The 26,012-nt window shown below is 46.3% G+C and overlaps 1 protein-coding gene across 1 annotated transcript in view; it reads left to right on the forward strand.

Moving 5' to 3' along the window:
* LOC311227880 (contactin-associated protein-like 5) overlaps positions 1-26,012 on the forward strand; it is a gene marked incomplete at both ends in the record, with an annotated part of 428,878 nt that overhangs the window by 299,024 nt on the left and 103,842 nt on the right. The window contains 4 exons of the mRNA XM_084313722.1: positions 2,165-2,312; positions 9,227-9,430; positions 16,798-16,982; positions 22,796-22,939. Coding sequence (XP_084169848.1) covers positions 2,165-2,312; positions 9,227-9,430; positions 16,798-16,982; positions 22,796-22,939 — 681 coding nt within the window. The remainder of the gene's footprint in view (positions 1-2,164; positions 2,313-9,226; positions 9,431-16,797; positions 16,983-22,795; positions 22,940-26,012) is intronic.

Below are 26,012 nucleotides of genomic sequence, written 5' to 3' on the forward strand. Positions count from 1 at the left end.
ATTTTATGTTTTCAGAACTGTGAAAAAAAAAGAAAAAAAAAGATCAAGTGTCCCATTTCACTTGTTATATTTCCACATTTTAGTGTTCTTCAGTTCTTTTTTTTCATTCAGTGTGAGAAATCCAGTCTCTGTTGAGCTTTAACAAGTCCATCAAAGTCAGGTTGCATGTCTGAGGTGGAGATGCGAAGCACAGCTGCCAGATGTTCATCAGTGAGAGAGGATCTGTACCTGGACTTGGTAAACGTCATGACTGAGAATGTCTGTTCACATATGTAGGTGGATCCAAAGAGAACCAACATCTTCTGAGCATGTCTCCTAAGCGTATACTGTGCGTGTGAACGTTGACATGAAAAAAAAAAAGTAAAAAAAAAAAAAAAAAAAAAAATTAAAAAAAAAAAAAAATTTTTATTTTTTTTTTATTTTTTTTTATTATCATGTAATCTTTCGCGGGCCGGTCAGAATCATCCCGCGGGCCGGATCCGGCCCGCGGGCCGTACAATGCCCAGGTCTGATCTAGACAGTGACTAACCTAAGGCCTGTGTTCCATTGGGGAGCCTCAGGGCTCTACTCGAGGACTGTTTCACATCTGCACAGTAATTGGGAGGATGTATTGTGCATTTTTTTGTTTTAGTTAATAACAAGGGGCACACAGGGACATTGGCTTCAGTGGATCTGGAATACACTTGGCAGGTATATGGGATTATGGACCATGGCTGTGGTTTTTAAAAGCTTCATATTTCAGGCCACACTCCTCTCTCAGGACACTTGTTGTCATGGGTTTCAAGTCTCTGTACACATGTAATGTTTTCCATTCAGGGACATTTTCTTTAAAGGAACACGCCAACTTTTTGGGAAATTCGCTTATTTGCCATCTACCCTGGAGTTAGACAAGCAGATACATACAGTACCATTTTCTTCTCTGTGCATGCATTAGGCTTAGGGAACAGCCAAGATTTTCAGAGTATATATCTGCTTAGAAAATGAAAATGTCAAATAGATTTTTTTTATTTCTCCATGTGGTAAATACACAGGTCACAACATGTTTACAGGAAGGTTTTGGAGTTGTATTTGGAGTGTATTTGGAGTGTTGGGAACTAGGCTACACTGGCACACCTACTTCCAGTGAATGACACTAAGCTAGGCTAACGGTGCGGCTGTTCCCTAAGCCTAATGCATGCACAGAGAACAAAGGGGTATGTATCTGCTTGTCTAACTCCAGGGTAGATGGCAAATAAGCAAATTTCCCAAAAAGGTGGCATGTTCCTTTAAGGCTAATCGAAAAAACCTAACTAATTCTAATGTTGTGTTAAAAATGCATAAGCATTATGACAACCCGTGGACATATTTCACTAATGGTGAAAATATTAGACGGAATTATCAAGTGATGTGACAAAGTGATAATGATATAGAGTAATGATGAACTGACAGACATGTTGGTGTAAATTATATAAATAAATTATGAAAAGATATATAGGAATTTAATATTTGATGTATACTGTACATTTTATGATCAGACAAGCATTGCCTGAAATCTTCTGGGATGTAATTTAGTTTAATAAGAAGGATATGTCATTCAATCCAATGTTACGAGACAATTTCTTTTTAAACCTGACCTATTTGTGTCACATGATAAAGGATAACAATGTAAAAATGTTATGCCATGGTGTGCGATCTAGGACTGTGCATGTGTGTTCCTCGAGGACATTTGCATTCAAACATAGTACTAATGTCTTCATGCAATTAAGATGTAATTGGTTTTGGCTAAGCTATCCATTCTGCATAAAATCAAAGTGATGTAACATCACAGTAATACACATTGAAATGTTAATACAATGTATTTACTATGTGTCTACATGCATTTGTGTGTACATTCAGGAGAGAAGGAAAAGATGCTGTGAAAGTAGGCAACCGGTATTTGCAAAATAAAGACTACATGGCTACTGTAAAGAATATGGCTTTCGAACTGAAGTCAATGTAAACTTACATAAAATATTGTCTTTCAAGCTTGATTATCATCAACGTGATGAGGAGACATTAAAGTTGCATTGCACTTTTCCTCAATGCCTTTCAAGGTGCACTTAAGGTAACTGTAGCTAGAGAATGCATTAGTGAAAGCTTTATGCATCTAACCCGAGCCGTCCCCTCTCTCCCTGTGTGTCAGCAGAAGTTTGTGGGGAACGTGAACGCAGAGGGAATCGTCCAGAACAAGCTCTCCCATTCGATCAGAACCCGCTTCCTGCGCTTCATCCCTCTGGACTGGAACCCCAGTGGCTGGTTGGGGCTCAGGGTGGAGGTGTACGGCTGTCCTTACAGTGAGTCACCCCTCACTACTTGACATAATACTAGTGGCTGGTTGAGACTCAGGGTGGAGGTGTACGGCTGTCCTTACAGTGAGTCACCCCTCACTACTTGACGTAATACTAGTGGCTGGTTGAGACTCAGTGTGGAGGTGTATAGCTGTCCTTACAGCAGATAACGTAAACCAAGGCGTGGTACTCAGGGCTAAGCTAAAGCTAACTCCCCAACGCCTTTCGCTATCCAGCATCTTTCTCGTGGTCTCTGGCAAACAAATTGGATGAACTGAAGCTGCGGATCATCAATCATAAATGGATTTAAGGATTGCAACGTCATGATTTTTACAGACTCCTGGTTTAATAGCGGAGTTCCTGACAGTGCTGTTGAGCTACCACCAGGCTGCACTCTTCACAGGGCGGATAGAACAGTGCAACCTGATGGCTCTGGTAAGACCAGTGGTGGAGGTTTGTGCATTTATATAAACCAAATTTGATACCACCAGTGAGAGTCACTGCTCTGCTAACATGGAATAGCTCATGGTTCAGTGCACACCTTCATAAGCTTAGGGAGTGTACAGCTACCATTGTGACTGCAGCCTATATACCAGCAGATGCTAAGCAATGAAGGAACTGCATGCCGCCATTAGCAAACAACAGAACTCACACCCAGACGCAGCCTTTATTGTTGCAGGAGATTTCAACCGCTCCAACCTAAAGACTCTGCTCCCCACGTTTTAGAGGAGAGAAGACATTAGACCATGTTTACACCAACGCAACGGATGCATACAAAGTCGTTCCCCTCCCCCACCTGGGCCAATCTGACCACCTTTCATTGTTCATCCTCCGCAAGTATACTAACCTGAATAGGGGAATCAAGCGGGCCGAGCACAGCCACACGGGTTGAAGAGCACTACTACTCTGACCCCTGGCACATGTGGCAGGGCATCCGGGCCATTTCGGATTTTAAACCCACCAAAACCTATCCCACAACCACTGACCCCTCCCTCTCTGATGAGCTCAATAACCTTTATGCCCGCTTTGATAGGGACAACCTGCTCTCCCTGCTAACCGCCTACCCCTCTCTCTCTCCCCCACCAACGCGTGTGCCACACTGAGCAGGACTAATGCATGTAAGGTAGCTGGCCCTGATGGTATCCTCTGCTGTGTGTTCAGGAACTGCGCTGAGCAGCTGATGAAGGTATTATCTGATATATTCAACCTGTCACTAGCACTGACAAAAACCACCGCCATAGTGCCAGTGCAGAAACATTACTGCCCCCATCATTATAAAGTGCTTTGAGTGGCTGGTCCTGCACACCTCAAAAATCTGGTCTTTCACCCTCACTGGATAAACACCAATTTGCTTACCATGAGAACAGGAGCATGGAGGATGCCATCTCCTCAAGTGCTACATTCCGCCCTCTCCCACCTGGAAGAGAGCAACACCCGTGTGAGATTACTGTTCATCGACTTAAGCTCATCTCCAAACTTGGTGACCTTGTGGAAACCATGGACCTCGGCATTAACCCCTGTGTCTGCAACTGGATACTTGACTTTATAACCAACAGAGCCCAGTTTGTTGACCCTCAACCTGAAAAGCGGCATCCCACAAGGGCTGTGTGCTAAGCCCCCTTCTCAATTGGCCTACAGGGAGGAGGTCCAGCACCTAGAGGTGTGGTGCGCCAACAACAACCTGGCCCTCAACACCAAGAAAACCAAGGAGCTCATAGTGGACATCAGGAAGACCAGACCTGGCGTGCACGTCCAATCTATATCAACGGGACGGAGGTTGAGTGTGTCTCCAATTTCAAATTCCTGGGTGTCCATATTGCTGAGGACCTCTCTTGGACCCTCAACACCCTGTGACTGTTGCCTATACTCAATGTATACCTGCCCACTGCCTTTACTGTCTACAACTGCCTTACTTTGTAATCATAAATAAACATAAACATAAACATAACCATAACTACCTACCTCAAACTATTCTAACCATATCACTCTGTATGATAGCATGTAGAATAAAGCTGTATATACACCATATATTTATATTTATTTAAATCTAAGCTAATCTAGTGGCTGGTTGGGAGATGTATGGCTCTCCTTACAGAGAGTCACCTCACGAGTCTCACTAAGCCCCCTGTAAACCCATGTCTTGACAGGAAGACTTCACTACATGTCCTGATCTTTTCTTCAAAGGATGATGTTAGAGGACAACTGTATAGAGAGTGACCGGTAGATGGGTGTGTGTTAAGGCTGACCTAAACGTTCAATCGTTGCCATGCATGGTAATCAACGCCAAAATCAGTATTCAAATACTTTTCATTATGAATCACCATTCATCAGTTTTTTTTTCTGGAGACGAAATGTGGACCGTTATCTGTGGCTGGAAACTGTAGCCTTGTGATTGATGTGCATCCCTGCTACTTCAACTCATTCAGAGTGCTTATTTATTATTATTATAATTTTTTTGTCACACAACCTAAAGTGGGTTGTGCACTCATATCATTCAAGGTATGTTAGTTTGTAATAAGGCTTAGACCACTGAAGCTATTTTCGTCAGGTGTAGTTCATGTTTTGGGGCTTTGATTGGATATAGTTTATTTATTTAGTTTGATCAATGCACCCTTAAAGTGAAGGCATGATTGCAACGGAAGCAATTCCATTAATTATTTAAGATTTCATGTAAAGGTCTCCACTGACAAGGGCCTTATTCCTGTTCTCTTTTCTCTTCTCTTTTCGATTTCACTTTGATTAGGCCTTTACAAAGAGGCTATTTTGTTTGATTTATTTTGTGCATTAGCCTACTGCTGTCAACAAACATTTTTAAATGTTATATATTTGATTTATTTGATTTATTTGTTTGTTTTTATGGCTGTAATGTATTTCATTCGATTTTGCATTTTTATTATTATTATTAAATGTAAATGTGCCACTGTCACTCAACAGCACAATAATTATAACAACAATGCCTGATGATAGTGTGTGACAATAAAGACAGAATTAATTAATAATAATGGCAAGTTTGGATAAAGTACATAGCAGCCAAGACACCTCCCCACAATGTGAAGCAGCACTAACTGGATAAGCCAGTGAATTACTGTACTGTGAAAGACAGTTATAATTATCCCTGAGTGAGCAGTTTCATGAAGCCTGACCGTTCCACAGCACAGCACTGTATTACAGTTGGAGGTCATGATAATAAACGCTTCATGATTTGCCCCTAATTTTCAACTTACTGTAAAAGGAAGCTCCTGACTTTACAATGCAAAAAGAGGAATCTCACAGAGAGAGAGAAAGGTCTTGGAACCACACAGTACCATTGGATATGTCAAAGGATGATAAAGGAGCACTTACTACAAGGAAGCCTGTGGAGTTTCTAATGGGATCATAATCACTGTAGAGTTTTTCGCTGATTGGAGTTGTTGAGTTTTATTTGAAGTCTTTTAAATGATTTACAAGCATGCATATAACCCGTGTGCGATCAATGAAATATTGAGAGCTTTAATATAATTAGAGTAACTGTTGGCTTTTATAGTCCAAATTAGTCCGACAGGCTGCGGTGCGATGAATATTTGTGAAAGTAGGTCATTATGACAAAAAAAATACTGTATGTTTTCAGTACAATTATCGCAAGATAGTCAGGTAAATAAAACTAAAAGATAATTACACAACATGTAACATCTGTGGATCATTACACTACTATGTCTATGGATGGAATTTAGTATGCAACATAGTAGCCCTGTCTGAAGTCTAGTAAGCCTACTATCTCCCTTGGCCTGAAACCTTGTAAGCCTAATATCTCCCTTGGCCTGCAACCTAGTAAGCCTAACATCTCCCTTGGCCTGAAACCTAGTACACATTAATCAACATCTTCAGTTTCCACATCAATGTAAATGTGCCAGAATTAGCTAATGGCCTAGTTTTCATCTGTAGTCCCTGCCTACCATGCATGTCTTTATGGTGTGGGAGGAAACCAGAGTACCTGGAGGAAACCCACACGAACACAGGAAGAACATGCAAATTCCACACATAAAAAAACCCTGCTGGGGTTCGAAGACAGGACCTTCTTGCTGTGAGGCAGCAGTGCTAAACACTCTGCCACCTTGCCACCCTCTGGTATACCGGTTCACATGATCCCTGTTTGAACAGTTCAGTCGGTGATGTCAGTGTTCTGGCCTATTCATACTCTTAAGTGTTCTTGTTTCTCTCTTTATCAAACCCACCCCTCAGCTCAGCTCAGCTCAGCTCAGCATTAAAATAGCAGGTGTAGGTTGGAGATTGCATTATTTATTTAGACAGTTTTACCTACACTGCTGAAGCCCTTCAGAAAATATAATGTATTCAGGCTTAAAAATGAAGAGCATTGCCTCTGTTGTAGCACCACTGCTACGTATCTCCACTGAGAACGTATTCACCGGAGGGAAGGTATATCCGGAGGAGCGAGATCAAAAGAGTCATAGAAATATGTGTGATAAAAAAAGGGTTTCTGAAAAGTAATAGCAAATACAGCAAAGTTGCACTACGAAGTAAGTTCTGGTAAAAAAAAATAAGCTATTTCAGCTCAGAGAAATCCGTTCCAAGTCCACCCCACTTATACAGTAGTCTCCAGGTTGAAATGCACACATTGATGTCACCGCCTCAGAGCAACTACTGTAGTGACTTTTCAAATACAAATGCTTCAAGGACAGAACACACCCCTGTCCTTAACCAGCTATATGTAGGACAGCTGTTTCTGTTGCAATTGCTGGTGTTTGTTGGACAAACAACATCCCAGAATGGCCAAAATTATGCGGGAAGGCACCAGTCATGTTTCTAAACTATGCTTTTACATTACATTTACATTTACATTTAGTCATTTAGCTGACGCTTTTATCCAAAGCGACTTACAAGTTCTGTACGACAAGCCATCAGGAAGGGCACAACTCTATCAGCTGAGCAACAATGTCCATCAAAGTGTTGAGTGCTACAGTGTAGGTTAGTTTATTAGGACAAGTGCATGACAGTACGGTCGGTTAGTTAGGGTTAGATTTTTTTATTTATTTTTTTTTGGCTTTTGGAACCTGAGACTACTGTAAAACAAAATTCCCCAGTAGGTGGGCCTACTTTTAGTCTTTGCCCCACAATGGTGGAATGAACTACCCACCCCAGTTAGGACAGCCGAAACCCGTCCAATATTTCGCCGTCAACTAAAGACGCACTTCTTCAACCATTATCTGAAATAATAATAAAAAAAATGTTTAATTTTTTATTTTATTTTTTATCTAACCCTAACTAACCGTACTGTCATGCACTTGTCCTAATAAACTAACCTACACTGTAGCACTCAACACTTTTATGAACATTGTTACTCAGCTGATAGAGTTGTGCCATTCCTGATGACTTGTCGTACAGAACTTGTAAGTCGCTTTGGATAAAAGCGTCAGCTAAATGACTAAATGTAAATGTAAATGTAAATGTTTAGGCCGTAAGGTGAAGGCTGTATCGTTTCATCCCGTTCCCACCTCGCCGGACTACACAATTTTCACTCTGGGTGAAAGATATATTGGTGTAGATTTAGGAACAAAAAGTTCTCCATTGACAAACCTGCCCTGATTGAGTCAAGGATCTGGTGTACTCCCTGTAACAGGTTTTGTGATATCGCACCTCTTTGTCTTGGATATGCAAAAGTGGGCTGGTGTCTTGCTTCACCTGGGCAGCTCTCAGCAACAGGCCTTTAAATAAAATTGGAAAATGACATGAGTGTGTGTTGGGACTGAGAATTTCTTTGATTGTATTTTGATAATGTGACGGAAATGTTATCCATGTCAATCTGTGTTAAATCTCTGTACAGCTTGACTAGTTAATATGATCAACTACTGTAGTATACAGCTTTAATTAACTCAACAATCAGGCCTGTGGCTTCACTCACCTCCTCCTCCCCCCCACAACTATAAAAACACAGCTAAACTGTATCTCAGCACAGCATCAAATTCACATTAGTGTAGCTAGGCTTATTTTTCATACCTGCAGCCAAGGTTTCAGCCAATGATAGATGGTCCCTCTTGCGTTTGCCCTTCACATGCACATACTTGTCCCTTTTCTTGCAAATGATGCACAAGACTGGAAGTACAGGTCCGACAAAAGCGGGTAGGCCTGTCCTGGATCGAAGTTTCTTCAGAGGACTTTCACTTGTAGAACCATGTTGTGTTCCATCCACATCTTGAGCTACAGAACACATAGCCCGTTTCGCAGCTGTATCCAAGCATTTTTTGTCGATAAAACGCCTATAGCAAGTAGTGTGAAAACCAGCATCTCCAGGAACATTGGCAAACTCGATCTCTAAACAATGTTTGTATGTATCCGCAATTATACGATTCTCGCCTGGCAATTTAAGCAACCGCTCGACGGAGTTTCTATATCTATCCCACCGTGTTTGTGTAAAATCTTGTACACTTTCTTTCTGAACGGACGTGAGATGCATATAACATTGTTTAGAAACCTTTTTGCGAACTTTAGAATGTGTTTTTTGTCCATTTCCGTCCTGTTCTGATGTAACGTTAATCTGTGGATGTCATTTGTTGTCGCCCGACAACCGTATCCTCGCAACAAAGAGAGCTGCTATTGGTCGGGCGCAATATACGTGACCGAACTCGCACCAATTGCGTAAAATTAAACTCTGTGGTGACAAAGTATCCGTTTGCGAGGAAAGATCTAGTCCCAACTTTAAAATTATGATTGCGCAAAACGGGCAGGTTTGTCAATGGAGAACTTTTTATTCCTAAATCTACACCAATAGATCTTTAGCCCAGAGTGAAAATTGTGTAGTCCACCGAGGTGGGAACGAGAATCGTTTTCTAGCCACTTCTCAGCCTTCACCATACGGCCTATTTCCAGTTATTTATTTTTATAACTGTATATTCTTTTTAATACATATTTTTTCAACCCTCTTCTAGAATCATATGTTGCAGACTTTGACGGCAAAAGCTCCCTGCTCTACCGGTTCAACCAGAAGTCTATGTCGACGGTGAAGGACGTGATCTCTCTGCGCTTCAAGAGCCGCCAGGCCGAGGGCGTCCTGCTCCATGGAGAGGGTCAGAGGGGAGATTACATCACTCTGGAGCTCCACCGAGGCAAACTGGCCCTCTACCTCAACCTGGGTGAGAACTAGAGAATAAACGTTAGGTTATGACTATAACCAAGTTCTGTTAACACTAGTGGACGCTCAGCGTCTCATTGCATATATCTCGCTTCAGCATATATACACTGAATAAATTTCAAAATGTACCTTTAAATGCCAGCATTCATCTGGCCACACCCCCATCCGCTTACCTATATAAGCAGGGGTGGTGCCACACACTCATCTCCTTCCCAACAAATTTCACCACAATGAAAAATCAAGGGCCGCAGCGGCGTCTAGACGCTGAGCGTCCACTAGTGTTAACAGAACGTGGTTATAGTCATAACCTAACGTTCTGTATCACACTAGCTCCTGCTCAGCGTCTCATTGCATAATAGGAGCTGAGCGGGAGCTAGAAGCTCGACAAACACCCCGCTGAAGGCCCCCCACAACCATCAGAACAGGGAGGGCCGAGCCCCCCCGACCCCCCCTAATGGAGGGCACCCGCCCTATTAGAGGTTTCCCGGGAGGGCGACGGACCCGACCGTGCGAAGAGGCACTCAAGCAACTCAACGCACAGGGTGAGCAGACCGTGGCTTGACCCCACGACTACACACACGCACAACCCGCATGCCACCCGGGAACGAACTGAGGAAACAACCTCGTTACTGCCCCCAGAATCACGGGGTCAAGGGCAAACCCAACCCCGTGGCAAGGCCGTAGCAGCGGAGCGCGAAGGAAGACCCAGACCCACCAAAGGGACTGGACCCCCTGGAACGGGGGCCCGGAGAAGTCCATGATGCCAGCATCAAGACCCCACCAGGTGGGCACTTAGTGACCCCGCCCCCCACATCGCCAGTGTATTCGGACTCAGCCGAGCGGGCCCTGTCCCCCCAATAGTACACCGCCTGGCACACTGACCCTGCAGAACAGGCAGTCAGCATGGCCGTAAGCACACAAAAAGGTTAACCAACGGAAGCAGGCAGCGCACCGGGGAAAAACCAGGCAACAGGCTGTTAACCCTAGCCTGGAGACTGCGGACGAGACAGGCGCCAGAGGAGACAGCTGAACACAGCCGCACCGGCGGAAGGGGCGTAAGCTGGCGGTGTTGCATGATCAAGCCTCCATTAAAAAAAACCCACCCAGAGGGGTTGAGGCAGAGAAGGCTGACACGATTGGCAGACATCATGAACGTGCAGGGGCACCCTCAACCGGTGAACCCGGGAGTTGACACTGCTCCAACACACCAGGGAATCAACCACCTTGGTGTTACTCAATGCGGTGGTTGTTCCTATAACCCCTCAAGAAAAAACTCCAAAACACACCTGCGGGTATACACCGGCTATACCGCAGTACAAGTGTTTCAGTTTTTCAAAAAAGGGTTAACCCAGGCCTACGGGTCGACGAAACATTACTTTGGACCGGGCCCGGCGATACGGGAAGCACAGGGTCACCAGAGGAGGTCAAAGACCACCCCAACAGGCCCCTCTTCGCCATGCGTGAGAGAGGAGCGAAAAAGAATGGAGAACCAGCCCCAAGCACACCGTACTTGGTATTCCCAGGCGGTCTCCCAAACAAGTACTAACCAGGACCAACCTGTGTAGCGGCCGAGATCTGACGAGATCGAGCGTGTACAGGTTGGCATGGCCGTAAGCCATTACGACAGTGCTGAGTAAAAAACGTACCCAACCAGGGTCTCCATAGTGCTTAACCCTGTGACACCCGGACCGACCTGGCATTTTTCCCCCTGAAAAAAGCCCAAGTCCCTCAGGGTACCAGAACAGCAGATCTGCATCCCCGGCGGACAACGGGTTCAACTGATCCGGACCAGCGTGACCAGAACCAGTCCCGTGCCCTAACCACGCCGACATGCCTACTCCAGGAGAAGGGGCAGATATGCGTGTTGATCTTAAACATGAAAAGAAGGCGCCACCCAGACGTTCGGGCGAACCGCGCCCGGTGGCCCACCCCCAGGGCGTGAGACCCCTCTACATATGTTCAGATCCATTCCGTCATCATCCCCCAGATATGAACGAGAATCCGTCGATAACCAAACCAGGTCGTCGGATTTGGTTGTCAGAAGAGGAAAAGCCTCCATCCCAGTTGCTTTATAAAAACGCCGTTTTAACCTCAAGCAACCAAGGCGTGCCAGTCAGTCGCCTGTTTACAGAACACCCCGAGCTAGCACTATACGTGCGTCGGGACACACCCACATCAATGAACAGGCTATTTAGACCTGTCATTTAATCCCCAAGGCGCCCAGGGGAACGACAAGAGGGGTGTGACACTTCCTAACTCCAACTCTTTTTAATAGAAAAGCAGGAAGCACCAACAGTATGTATCCCAGTCTACACAGCCGGGGGGGATTTTTTTTTCACGTTTTTTTATCCCACCACCCTCCCATAGGAAGGAGACAGGAATCCCCAGAGAGACTTCCCACGCGAGCTGTACAGATTGAAAAGAATATATTGCACCTTGAGCCATGTAAAAAATTGGTTTTAGGGCTCTCCGGGGAGGAGGCACTGAACCCATACACACTCAATAATCGAATTGAATCGAATACATACACAATAGAGTAGGACTCCTTCTTGAGGGTCCACTCACCTTGACAATCTGAGGAGGAGGCTCTGTACTCTGAAGGAGGCTCCCTCACATGGAAGGAGGATTCCCAACTCACAGAAGGCCCGAATAGGAGCTTGGTGAGGAGGAGCCCTGACCACCCCCCCAAAACAGATCCATCACATGGACCTGAACAGCACACGGAAGTCCTACCAACAGAGACGCGCACAGTGACATACTCTATGGCGGGGGAATTTCTGCGGTGCACACACCCAATATTCCAGGCCGTGGGACCAGGAAACTCCCCCCCCCCCCCCCTCACCCTGTAACGTGCCGAACCGCAACGTGACAGGAACCTTGAAGGACAGGGGGTTTACCCCTGACCAACAGAAAAAAGGGGGGAGGAAAGGTTACCAGTTCACCCCTTTACGACCCCACACCCATGATACGATGTAATGACAAAAAGAGAGTATGACACAGTCATAGTCAGCACCATGAAGCGTCTGACAGCTTCACACAGCGCATGAGCTAACCTGCTATCTGATTTTTACTAAGGAAAAAACACAGAATAGAGAGGGCTCTTCAAGAGCCCCGGTACCAAACTTACACATGTGCTTCTGTGGCCAGTCCAACCCAGTTGTAGGTCACATGACACACACAACCCATCATCACCTACAAAAAATGGCAAAAACACTCTACAGAGGAACGCCGTTTTTCATAATGAGAGAATACATAATTCTCGATTAGTATCGGCCACAGGCCTTGCTAAGCACACACGAAAGCGACCAAACAATCTTTTCTTTTAGGAAAATAAAGTTTCTCCAGCAGTTGTAGCACAACCTCAGCAATCAAGCTAAGGGTTACATCGCATCCCTACCACACAGTGACACAATGTAGTGCAACAACATGTCTGATAGGAGGATGAAGAAGTCCCCAGGGAACCGGGGGGAAACACAATCCTCCTACTTTACCCTTAATACGGCCAGTTAAAACAGGAAAACCTGTTAATATGTGAACACACTGTTCATTGTCATTACAGGCTGAGAAAAGAATCATTCTTTACTAATTTGTCACTAAGCATAGCTTTATAGGTTAGTTAACCCCCTTAGTTGTGAGTACACGGTACATATAAACACACATGATGTTTCTCAACACAACAAACCAGATCATTTTCACATCTGTAACAACAACCCCGATTTGCATGGAGAAGCTAAATACCAGTGACAAGACAATTCACACATAACTCGCGTCGTATCCTAAATGTAGTGCAACAACACTCGTTTTGGAAAACATCGTTATTTACAAAACATTTAGAAGGGAAAGCCAGAAGAAGTGTATACGGTCTGGCCAAACCTTGCCTACCCGGAGCGTAGATCAACGAAGTGCAGTCTCAAGGCACCGTAGTAAACACAGCCATTCTGTGTTGCCGACCCGGCCAGCGTCGCCGCTCCAACCCGTCGCTACGGTCCCCTTTGTTGACGCAATCCTTGCCGTCCTGGCTCAGGGCAGGGTCGACGAACATCCTCTGTCAAAGATGACGTCGTAGTCAAGAGTGTTAAAACATGTTATAATCAAAGCACGTTCAACAGAGTAGCATTAAGCTAACGGCCGCTCCAACCGTCGGTCACTACGCTACGGCGCACGCGACCAGAGGGGAGCCGAATGCCCCCCGCCTCTCCCTGTGAGGGAGAGGGGAGTTGGGAACCGCGGCGGCGTGCGAGGAGCCGGAGCCACCCCGCGCTGGCCTCGGCCGATAGCAGCAAGCTAACGTTTCCTAGCCTAGCCAGGTAGGCCACCTACTCACCTAGTGATCACAGCAGGCTAGCGCCGCAGCTAACAGCTGACTGGCTAACAGTAGGCCACCACTAGCACGTAAGCTAAGCAGCGATAGCAGCAAGCTAACGTTTCCTAGCCTAACCTAGATAGGCCACCTAGTGATCACAGCAGGCTAGCGCCGCAGCTAACAGCTGACTGGCTAACAGTAGGCCACCACTAGCACGTAAGCTAAGCAGCTATCACCTGAACTTGTACACAATGATATAACACTCACCCAGACAGGCCGCCGTTCTGAAACCCTCCTCACTTTTTAAGAGAAAAGAGAAACAAGATGTTAACACAGTTTTACAACAGTGATTTTACCAACACCCGACGGAGCCAGCACAATACCCAACTGGCCTGTGTAGCTGACTTTGAACACAGATCTTCCGCTAATGAACATCTATGCCCATATCTCCTCGTGAGGGAATACTCTCATTTGGATATGAAAGATGGGGCCTAACACGGTGACAGAGAGACATCCACTCGTCCAGAAAACACAGGGATCACCAGTGTTAATGGTCGTGGCCCACTAGTTAAACTATAATGGGCTTCAGATCAAGGTCTTCCGCTGCTGCCTAAGAGGCTGAACAAAAGAACTTAATCTGGGGCCGGTGTTCGTAAACATTGTCAGTTAGCCCCCATAGCACTAACAGACAAGTGGAGCCGCAAGCAAACAGTACTCACCCAACCTGAAACCCACCGCTTCTCACAACAGCGGCGCGTCCTACAGTTCAGCTGTGTCCTGAAAGGTTTCACCCCAACCAACACAGCAAGGAACTGCAGTTGAGAGGCATGCAGCGGCGTGCTCCCAATACAAAAACCGGTGGAGGATTTTAGAATGATCACCATCTTCCAAACACTCCAGTGACGAAGACAATATCGCCGTATTTTCTCGAAAATAGTGAGAGAGAAAATAAAGATATGATGTCAACGTATCTCCTTGTTCTTCCTTTCCTCGGAAACATTGCTCTTCCAGCCAATATTTTTCTCCACGTCAAGTGGGCATATGAGCAACACGTTGCTTGTGATGAAATTTGAGAAGGAGATGAGTGTGTGGCACCACCCCTGCTTATATAGGTAAGCGGATGGGGGTGTGGCCAGATGAATGCTGGCATTTAAAGGTACATTTTGAAATTTATTCAGTGTATATATGCTGAAGCGAGATATATGCAATGAGACGCTGAGCGGGAGCTAGTGTGATACAGAACTGTCTCTCTACCTCAACCTGGGTGAGAACTAGAGAATAAACTGTCTCGCTACCTCAACCTGGGTGAGAACTAGAGAATAAACTGTCTCTCTACCTCAACCTGGATGAGAACTAGAGAATAAACTGTCTCTCTACCTCAACCTGGGTGAGAACTAGAGAATAAACTGTCCCTCTACCTCAACCTGGGTGAGAACTAGAGAATAAACTGGCTCTCTACCTCAACCTGGGTGAGAACTAGAGAATAAACTGTCCCTCTACCTCAACCTGGGTGAGAACTAGAGAATAAACTGGCTCTCTACCTCAACCTGGGTGAGAACTAGAGAATAAACTGTCCCTCTACCTCAACCTGGGTGAGAACTAGAGAATAAACTGTCTCTATACCTCAACCTGGGTGAGAACTAGAGAATAAACTGGCTCTCTACCTCAACCTGGGTGAGAACTAGAGAAGAAACTGTCCCTCTACCTCAACCTGGGTGAGAACTATTGATTGATTGATTGAAAACTTTATTAACAGATTGCAGAATGGGTACAGTACAGTACAGCTCAATACATACAATTGTCAAGGGGATGCAGACCAGAGAAAGACTTTCGTCTTGTTTACATCAGGGTCCCCCATTTTCAATTCATCGTAACATATATGACATACATGACATACAGATAGACAGTACTGCTACATCTATATATTTATGACATACCAGATTTGTAAATACAGTACTGTTTGTGATACAAAGAGAGTCCAGAAAAAATAAGTATATACATTTGACGTAGAAACTGTACATTGGATTGGGTAGGTGGGGGGGGGGGGGACTGTACATTGGAGGTGGTTGGGTGGGTGGGGGGGGGGGGGAGGGGGGTTGGGTAGGAGGGGTGGGTGGGGGACACTGTACACTGTACAACTGTACAAACAAAACTGTACATTGGAATATTGACAAGACCATACTTGGTAATTTACTGTACATTGGAGGGGGTTGTGTTAGGACATTTACAGGGGCCAGTTTTGAATTGCAGTCTCCCGTAGGTGTTTTTTTAGAGTGTTTTTGAAAGTGGGTAGTGATTCACATTCCTTTACAGCTTTGGGTAGGGCGTTCCACATTGATGTGGCATAATTGCGAAACGTGTTTAGTCCCTTGTTTGAGCCGAATCTGGGTTTAACATGATTTGTGGAGCTCCCTCTGGTGTTGTGATCATGGTATTCACTGACCTTTGGGAAGTATTTTGACATGTACATGGGTACCTTGGTCGTGTAGTGTATCTTGTAGACCAGGCCCAACTAGAGAATACACTGTCTCTCTACCTCAACCTGGGTGAGAACTAGAGAATACTCTGTCCCTCTACCTCAACCTGGGTGAGAACTAGAGAATAAACTGTCTCTCTACCTCAACCTGGGTGAGAACTAGAGAATAAACTGTCCCTCTACCTCAACCTGGGTGAGAACTAGAGAATAAACTGTCACTCTGCCTCAACCTGGGTGACAACTAGAGAATAAACTGTCTCTATACCTCAACCTGGGAACTGTCTCTCTACCTCAACCTGGGTGAGAACTAGAGAATAAACTGGCTCTCTATCTCAACCTGGGTGAGAATCAGAGGAGTAAATGGTTCACAGTTTACTAGCCAGAATGAATTACACTCAAAGGAATTACCTGTCCTCTTTCGTCCATGCTGTTCGTTTGTGTGCAATGTGCAAGATCTTATCCTGATTTTCTCTATGTAAATCTCTCTCTCTCTCTCTCTCTCTCTCTCTCTCTCTCTCTCTCTCTCTCTCTCTCTCTCTCTCTCTCTCTCTCTCTCTCTCTCTCTCTCTCTCTCTCTCTCTCTCTCCAGATGACACCAGGCTGAGATTCAGCAGTGGTCGTGTTGCGGTCACTCTTGGCAGTCTTCTGGACGACCAGCACTGGCACTCTGTCCTCATCGAGCGCTTCAACAAGCAGGTCAACCTCACAGTGGATGCCCACACACAGCACTTCCGGACCAAGGGGGAAGGAGACTCGCTGGAGGTGGACTACGAGGTGGGGCCATTCAAATAGGCATAACAGATTAGACGTGGCTATTTGCAACAACAGGTTGGGTGGGGTCTACCACATCAGGATAATTCAAATATACTGTACTCGGTTGTTTGAAGTTGACTTTCAAATAGTGGAAACTTACCTATGTCCTATGTGGCAAACTCCACCCGTCTGGTACCCAAAGCTGGAGAACTGAGAATAATTTACAACCAATTTCCCCCATTAAGTCAGCAAAACAATTCACGATTACTGAGACAATTTTGTCTTCATTAACTTTTCCATTATTATTCCATCCTAATTGGTATTCGGCTAAGTGTGATTTCCTGGGAAGAGGTTTCACTGGTTCTATGTCGTTAATGGCTTGCTCAGCACCTGTCTGCACTGTACTTCACTTCGTGCACGAGCACTGAATAAAAAATTCCACCATGTACCTTTACATCCCAACATCCGTCTGACCACACCCCCTTCCGCTTACCTTCATAAGCAGGTGTGTGGTCACCTACTCGCCTCCTTCTTCACTTTCACCACAAGGAAGTGCCTTCGGTAGATCCCCACTTGACGAGGTTGTTAGCTGAAGAAAGTTGAGAAAGCGTTTACATTGTGCTTATTTTTTTCTTCTCTCATAAATATATTATGAAAAGTCATAATGTCTACTTCAAAGAGTCGTGTTCGCAGCGCCACTCTCCACCAACGGTTCTCCATTTCCGCCTCCGCCGTGCGTCCTGGAGCGTGGCTGTTGCCTCTCTCGTGGTTAACAGCCACGCCCGGTAGGCGTCCGATGGGTAGTTTACCTCTCCGAGGAGCTGGTGCACCGGTGCCGTCGCCTATGCGATGGCCTGGTCCTGGCTCTGGTTCCTCTGTTTCCGGGGAAACGTCCGCTGTTGAGCGGCCGGTTCCTTTGGTTCCAGGGGATTTGAGACGCAAACCTTTTGCGTCGGCTCGCTCACGTCGCAAGATGGTGGCTTGCAGGCGCGAACGGCCTGGGTTTGGTGAGTTGCTGGAGCCCAGTGAGGATGCGTCGGTCTCTACATGCCCGATGGAAACTGAGGATTACATGGTAGAGGCGGACGGGTTCTTATTTGAAGGCCCGGTGGAGACAGGTATCCCGCCCGTCCAGGTAACACTGGAGGGGGGTGAAATGTCTCCTTGGGGCGCCTTGTTTGAAGAGGGAGAAGAACCTCCGACTCGTCAGCAAGATGCCCTGCTATCAGCCACATCGGAGTGTGGCTCCTTGACCAGTGACAGCCTGCTGTATGTGAGGGATGCGGGCTCGGTGGAGGAAAGTCTGCAGGGGGAACTGCAGGCTTTGTTCCCCGAGCTCATGGCAGTGGCGGCAGTCGCAAACGGCGTGCCGCTGCCGCAGCCACTGCCTGTTCCTGTTCCTGATGATCTCATAGGTCATCTATGGCAGCGTCGCCCGGTGAGAGGGGTGGACGTTGTCTACCCATTTTTCCCCTCAATGGGGGCCTATGTTCGTCAGGGCCAGGTGGTGTCTCACATCATGGGCCTCACCGCCGCCTACGTACCAGTTACGCGGGTGGAGGGTTTGGTCGTCGGTATGAGGGAGGACGTGCCGCGGCTTGATAGGCCGATGGCCGCGCTCCTCTGTCCGGAGGTGGTGTGGGAGCCGTTATGTAAACCAGTCCCGCAAGGGAAATCGGCGAGGCGGTTGGCTTACTGGAGCGACCAGTCATTTATCGCCGGAACACAATCTCTAGCTGCTGCGTCTAACATCGCACAGCTGGCAAGATTCATGTCCGGGATATTGACGGGCGGCATGGAGCTGAGTGATGTCCAACATGACCAGCTCGCCCAGGCGGCAGGAGCTATCCTGCATCTAACTCAGCCGCACGCCATAGCCGCTGGGAAAGTGCGCGCCCTGGCAACTCTGGTCCAGCGCCATCTTTGGTTGGAGCAGGCACGTGTGCCGGAGAATAAGAGGATTCCTCTTCTGTCGGCAACCCTCTCCGATGCTGGACTGTTCGGGAAGGCCCTGCAGTTAATGACCTTGACGTGCAGAGAAATGCAGGAGGAGCGTTCTGTGCTCAAACCTCATTTTCCCCCTCCCGACATCGCCGGTCGAGTCAGACGGCTGCCACGTCGTCAAGCTTCCTCCGCCAGGAGGAGAGAGGGCGCAGCCGCTGCAGCCGGCCCATCTACGCCTGGAGGAGACGGTAGGGATCGTCGAGACCAGCCACCGATTGTCTACCGTCCCTCCAGGGCTCCCCGAGGTGGCAGACCCCGAGCGGCTCGAGGCGGCAGGCGCCGTTAGCCCAGTGACTTTTTTCCCCTGTGGTCCCCTCTGTTTACCCCTCCCCGGCCCTCTCATATGATTTGATTCAAAAATAAAAAGTCCCCTCTAAAGGGGGACTGTATTTTTTGTTAACAAACTGTGTGTTTCTTCACCAAAACATATGATGAGATTGCAAAGTGTGAATCTTCACTTGTATGCATTGATAGGAGGGTTACGTTGTGTTATGAGCTTAAGCAAGGCCTGCAACCTACACTCGGTTGGAAAAAGGGTTTTTTCTACCTCGGCCTGAGTCTCTCTATCAGTGTTTTTCTCTGTGTACAACATAGGATGCGGGTGTAGGATTCACACACACACACGCGACTTGGTTTTGTTGTAAAGGGTCAGGGTTTCCCTGACTCCGCTCCTATTACACAGGAGTTGAGTGTTGGGTTTCCCCCCGTCATAGCATACGTCACTACGCACGTTGCCATTGACAATGGCTTCCGTGAGTTTAGACCTATATGCACGGTCCGTTGTTGTCAAGCTGTCGGGGTAGAGCGTAGGACTTACGTGTCCTCTACGCTCGATATATGTGTAACCTGAGTCGGTTGGTCACATGACTCAAGATTACCATGGCTTTTTCACTCTATGACTCGCGTGGGAAGCCTCTCTGGGGAGTTCCGTCTAAATCCTCTGTGGTGGGGGTGACGGAATATAAAAATGTGAAAAAATGTTGTCCTCAGTTGTGTCAAATGGGATTCATTCAGTCTGTGCTTCTTTTCTTTTTAATAAAAGAGTGTGGGGTGTAGGAAGCACCACGCCCTTCTTGTCGTTCTCCCAGGCGCCTCGAGGATTCAATGAAAGGTCTCATTTAACCTGTTCATTGATGTGGTTGTGTCCCGATGCATGCATAGTGCTAGCTCGGGGTGTTTTCTGATAAGAATCATGCGGGTAGCTAGTACGCCTTGGTTGCTTATGGTTAAAACAGCGTTTTTATAAAGCAACTGGGATGGAGGGTTTGTCCTCTTCCGAGACCCTATTACTGGTTCTTGACGGGTTCCCGTTCATGTCTGGGGGATGTTAACGGAATGAGATCAAAACATAGGTAGAGGGGTCTCACGCCCTTGGGGTGGGCCACCGTGACGGTTCTCTCCGGTCCGTCTGGGTGGCGCCCTCTTTTCGTGTTTTTTGATCGACATGCATATCTGCCCCTTCTCCTGGAGTCGGCATGTCGGCGTGGTTAGGGCACGGGACTGGTTCTGGTCACGCTGGTCCAGGTCAGTTAACCCGTTGTCCGCCGGGGATGCAGATCTGCTGTTCTGGTACCCTGAGGGACTTGGGCTTTTTTTGGGGGGAAAAATGCCGGGTCGGCCCGGGGTGTCACAAGGTTGGGCGCTATAGAGACCCTTGTTGGGTACACTTTTTTGTACCTGGCACTATCATAAGGGGCTGGTTCTCTCTTTTCTTCGCTCCTCTCTCTCTCGCATGGCGGAGGGAGGGCTGTTGGGGTGGTCTTCTGGACCTCCTCTAGTAACCCTGTGTGCTTCCCGAGCCGCCGGGCCCGGTCCGAAGTAAAGTTTCGTTGATACCGTAGACCTGGAATAACCCTTTTTTGAAAACTGAAACACTTGTACTGCGGTATAGCCAGTGTATACCCGCAGGTGTGTTTTGGAGTTTTTTCTTGAGGGGTTATAGGAACAACCACCGCATGTGGTCATGGGGGTGGTTGGTTCCCTGGTGTGTTGGAGCAGAGTCAACTCCCGGGTTGCCCAGTTGAGTGTGCTCCTGCACGTTCATGACATCTGCCATTCATGTCAGCCTTCTCTGCCTCGACCCCTCTGGGTGGTTTTTTTTTTATAGAGGTGATCAACAACGCCAGCATGCTCCCCTTCCGCCGGAGGGGCTGTTTTCAGCTGACTCCTTGGCGTCTGTCCCGTCCGCAGTACTCCAGGCTCAGGTTACAGCCTGTTGCCTGGTTTCCCCGGTGCGCTGCCTGCTTCCGTTGGTTAACCTTTTTTGTGTGCTTACGGCCATGCTGACTGCCTGTTCTGCAGGGTCAGTGTGCCAGGCGGTGGGCTATTGGGGGGAAAGGGCCCGCTCTTGGAGGGACCCTATCCGAATACGCTGGCGATGTGGGGGGCGGTGTCACTAAGTGACCGCCTGGTGGGGTCTTAATGCCTGGTGTCATTGACCTCTCCGGGCCCCCTTTTTCCAGGGGATCCAGTCCCTTAAGTGGGACTGGGTCTTCCTTCGCGCTCCGCTGCTACGGCCTTGCCACGGGGTTGGGTTTGCTCTTGACCCCGTGATTTTGGGGGCAGTAACGAGGTTGTTCCTTCGTTCGTTCCCGGGTGGCATGCGGGTTGTGCGTGTGTGTAGTCGTGGGGTCAAGCCACGGTCTGCTCACCCTGTGCGTTGGGTTGCTTGAGTGCCTCTTCGCACGGTCGGATCCGTTGCCCTCCTGTGAACCTCCAATAGGGGGGGTATCCTCCATTAGGGAGGGTCGGGTGGGCTCGGTCCTCCCCGGTCTGATGGTTGTGGGGGGCCTCAGCGGGGTACATTTGTCGGGCTATGGCTCCCGCTCAGCCCCTGTTGCAGACAGGTGCTGAGCAAGCCATTAACGACATAGAACGGAGGGTTATGTATATAACCCAGTTCTATGAGTTATGGTGCGCTCAGCACCTGGACGCCGCTGCGGCCCTTGATCTCACCTTGTGGTGAAAGTTTGGGAAGGAGGCGAGTAGGTGACCACACACCTGCTTATGAAGGTAAGCGGAAGGGGGTGTGGTCAGACGGATATTGGGATGTAAAGGTACATGGTGTAATTTTTTATTCAGTGCTCGTGCACGAAGTGAAGTACAGTGCAGACAGGTGCTGAGCGCACCATAACTCATATAACTGAATTATATACATAACCCTCCGTTAATTGCTATTATTTAATGGTGGGGGATGATTTAATAGTGTGCCTGCTGTTAATAACAGAGTAGCTGAACACCAAACACCTCTCCCTCCTTTCTGCTGTTGATGTTCAACCCTAATTATTCCTCAGTAGCCTAATTATGAATCATTTTGGTGATTTTATGGGAAATACTATAGTAGCCCAACAGCAAATGTCAGACCTTTGTTATTTTGATAATATTGTTACTGTAATTCTGCTCTGGCACCCTAACAACCCTAACAGTAAGGTTAGTTAGGGTTAGATTTTTTTTTTCAACCATTATCTGAATAATAAAAAAAAAATTCGAACCCTAACTAACCTTACTGTCATGCACTTGTCCTAATAAACTAACCTACACTGTAGCACTCAACACTTTATGAACATTGTTACTCAGCTGATAGAGTTGTGCCCTTCCTGATGACTTGTCGTACAGAACTTGTAAGTCGCTTTGGATAAAAGCGTCAGCTAAATGACTAAATGTAAATGTAAATGTAAATTATCAACTGCATGCTTTCGTGTACAGGCCTATGTTAAGTGCATGCACGGTCATAAAACCAGGTTGATTTTATAACTACTACACGCTTATGGGAATGACTCTAGAATTGAGTGTTTAAGGCTCCATCATCCCCTACTTTCCCTTCATCAAAGCTAAGCTTCGGGGGCATCCCACTACCTGGCAAGCCTGGCACGTTCCTCAGGAAGAACTTCCATGGCTGTATCGAGAACCTCTACTACAACGGAATCAACATCATCGACCTGGCGAGGAGACGCAAGCCACAGATATACAGCGTGGTGAGTTAGACACAGCTGTTACTAAAGCACCAGACCAGACAGTACATCAGCCACAGATATACAGCGTGGTGAGTTAATGTGGTGGAACCAGACTTGTCAATTATATCGTAGAAAGACCTTCTGATCAAAATAGGTTTAATAGTAAAAACAATTAATACAAATTACATGTGGGTTAAATGAGCTTTGGCTGAAATGAGTGCTCTCCTCTGGCCAGCTATAGGAGACACTGAGGGAGATAAGGGGACACACTGTTTAAGAGTAGAGATGGTTGGGGGCTGTGACCCTTTGACTATCACCAAGGTGTCACCAGACAGTACACAAGCCACATATATAGAGCGTGATGAGGGGCTTTTATACGGAAGCTCAATATGTATGCATCGCCTGTAGAGTATTCCTTCCACTGCATAACCAACACAATGACTTATGCAAGCGCTTCTTCGTGTGAACAGGGGAGGTTAACAACACCTAACCTTCTAAAACAAATGAACCACAAGAGTAGTTGCATAACAAATTGAAAGACCTCAAACACGGGGGTGGGGTCCTTGGTTGAGAACCACTTAGAGACGAGAAAGTGGTATTGTCTTTGTTCTTATTTTGGAAAGAGGTCAGCTCTTGGTGATGGGGTGTGTTGTATTCACTGATCCATTCAGTGAGGGTTATTATTACACCCTGCCAGTAGCCTGGGGGTAAATTGCATTATTGAAGGTAGGCCCCTTCCCTGGGTTGTCAAGGTCTTGCACTGCATTAAATGACACATCCTCATGGATATTAGCTCTGGGAAGACTTCTGGCTCACTGGTCACACACACCAAGCCACCTCGAACAACCTGTACGTTTCACACCATCTCTGCTGCCAGTGCCGCTAACACAGAACTAGCATTAGCATGAATAAGTTATCTGCGATATGTGGGGATTTCTGTCAATCCCATAGAATTCCTCCAAACCGAGCTTCAGACTAGTACCAATAGTCAGCGGTACAATAAGTACACAGTAAAAGTAGAAATACCCAGATAAATGAGTACTCTGGTAAAAGTAAAAGTCCTCTTATGTAAAGTATTTGCTATTGAATGTACTTAAGTATATAAAGTAAAAGTAGCCATTCTACATGATGTCTGTGTATTCCAGTGCTTGGGAGCATTCAAACATTGATCCATTGACCTCTAAAGGGCATGTTAAAATGGTCTGTGGTATAGTTATGTTGCTCTGATTAAAGGTTATGTAAAAGTGGTATGTGGTCCAGTTAGGCTGCTCTGATTATGTCCTCTTGAAGTTGACAGGCTTACATAAAAATGTATAAAATGTTTTCTATGCAAAATACTTTTCGTCAAAGTTACTAGTAATAACTGATGGGTTCAGATAAATGTAGTAAAAAGTACAATATTTCGTTTGAAATGTAAGTCTTAGTCTTTTGTTGACTACGTATAAAGTTCCCTAAAATGAAAATACTCACGTAAAGTACAAGTAGCTCAAAATTGTAGTTAACTACTGTACTTGAGTGAAAATACTTAGTTACTTTCCACCACTGCTATTAGTCCCCTCCAAGCCATTGTCCCTCACTGTCTTTGCTACTCTCATGTCGGTGGGATCGATGACGTGTTCAATCCACTACTGCAATGACCTTTTGTTGTGAACAGGAAGTCATGTCCTCTGTAGTTACGCTCCCCAGGAGCCCCTGTGCAGATGGCACTGACATTCAACCCACTTCCCTGTAGTGTGCACTGCACAGTGCATACCCCCTCACCCCAACACACACACCCACAAAACCTTGCTGTCGAAGATTCAGGTCAGGTTAGCTGGATCTCTCTCTCTCTCTCTCTCTCTCTCTCTCTCTCTCTCTCTCTCTCTCTCTCTCTCTCTCTCTCTCTCTCTCTCTCTCTCTCTCTCTCTCTCTCTCTCTCTCTCTCTCTCTATTTCTCTCTCTCTCTCTCATTCTCTCTCTCTCTCTCCCTCTCTCTCCATTTCTCTCTCTCAGCTCTTTTAAAAAGGGAGGCAGGGCAGGGTTAGAAATTAACAAGGGCTTGGGGTAAAAATGAATGAAAATCATTTGAGGGGGGGGGGGCAAGAAATGCCCTTGACAATTTCATTGGATTTTTCTTTTTTTTCTCCACGCCACAAGAATATCTGGAGGCATTAGCATTGAATTATCAAACATAGTCAAACAAATTTGAATACTACTAATCATTTAAGGTCACATATTGTGAAAATCCCACTTTTTCAGTTTCAAGTTTCAAGTTTCAAGTTTTCAAGTTTCAAGTTTTCAAGTTTCACGTTTTTATTTGTCACATATAAGGTACATGTACATTATAGTGAAATGGTTGGTTCTGTATGACCCTCCTGAGATTGTGCTTCATACAGTAAAGATAAACAATATACAAATTGTAATTAAAATGTAAATGTACAAAAATGCTAAAATGAGGTAGAAGAGGTAGTGCAAATGTGTACGAATAAATAGTGTGTTGGGTCTACTAACAGACAAACGGTGAAATAAGACACAACCCTGTCAGATTTTTCTAGGCTGCCTATAGGTCAGAAAACAAGCCATTCAGATTTGCCTGTCCCTCCTACAGTATGTGATGTGCAGTCCTTGACTGTGTGTGTGTGTGTGTGTGTGTGTGTGTGTGTGTGTGTGTGTGTGTGTGTGTGTGTGTGTGTGTGTGTGTGTGTGTGTGTGTGTGTGTGTGTGTGTGTGTGTGTGTGTGTGTGTGTGTGTGTGTGTGTGTGTGTGTGTGTGTGTGTGTGTGTGTGTGTGTGTGTGTGTGTGTGTGTGTGCACAAATCCAAAAACTCTAAACAGTTTTGCACACATTCATTTAGTTTGAGAACAAATTAGTTTGAATATGGCCACCAGTGATTATCTGGGACATTGAATTCAAATGCATTTACTCTCAATAACTGGCAAACTAAATGTATGTGTGCAAAACTGTTTAGAGTTGTTGGACGTGTGCGAGAGTAGGCTATGTGCGAAATAAATCAGCATTGCTTTTTGGTAAAGTGCCCCTCATATTTGATCTGCAACCCCTAGTTTGAAAGTTTGCGTTCAACAGTACAGCATTGCTAGATGTACAAGAATTATCG

This window comes from Notolepis coatsorum, assembly GCF_963971535.1.
Source record: "Notolepis coatsorum genome assembly, chromosome: 5".
In the NCBI taxonomy this organism is placed as follows: domain Eukaryota; kingdom Metazoa; phylum Chordata; class Actinopteri; order Aulopiformes; family Paralepididae; genus Notolepis; species Notolepis coatsorum.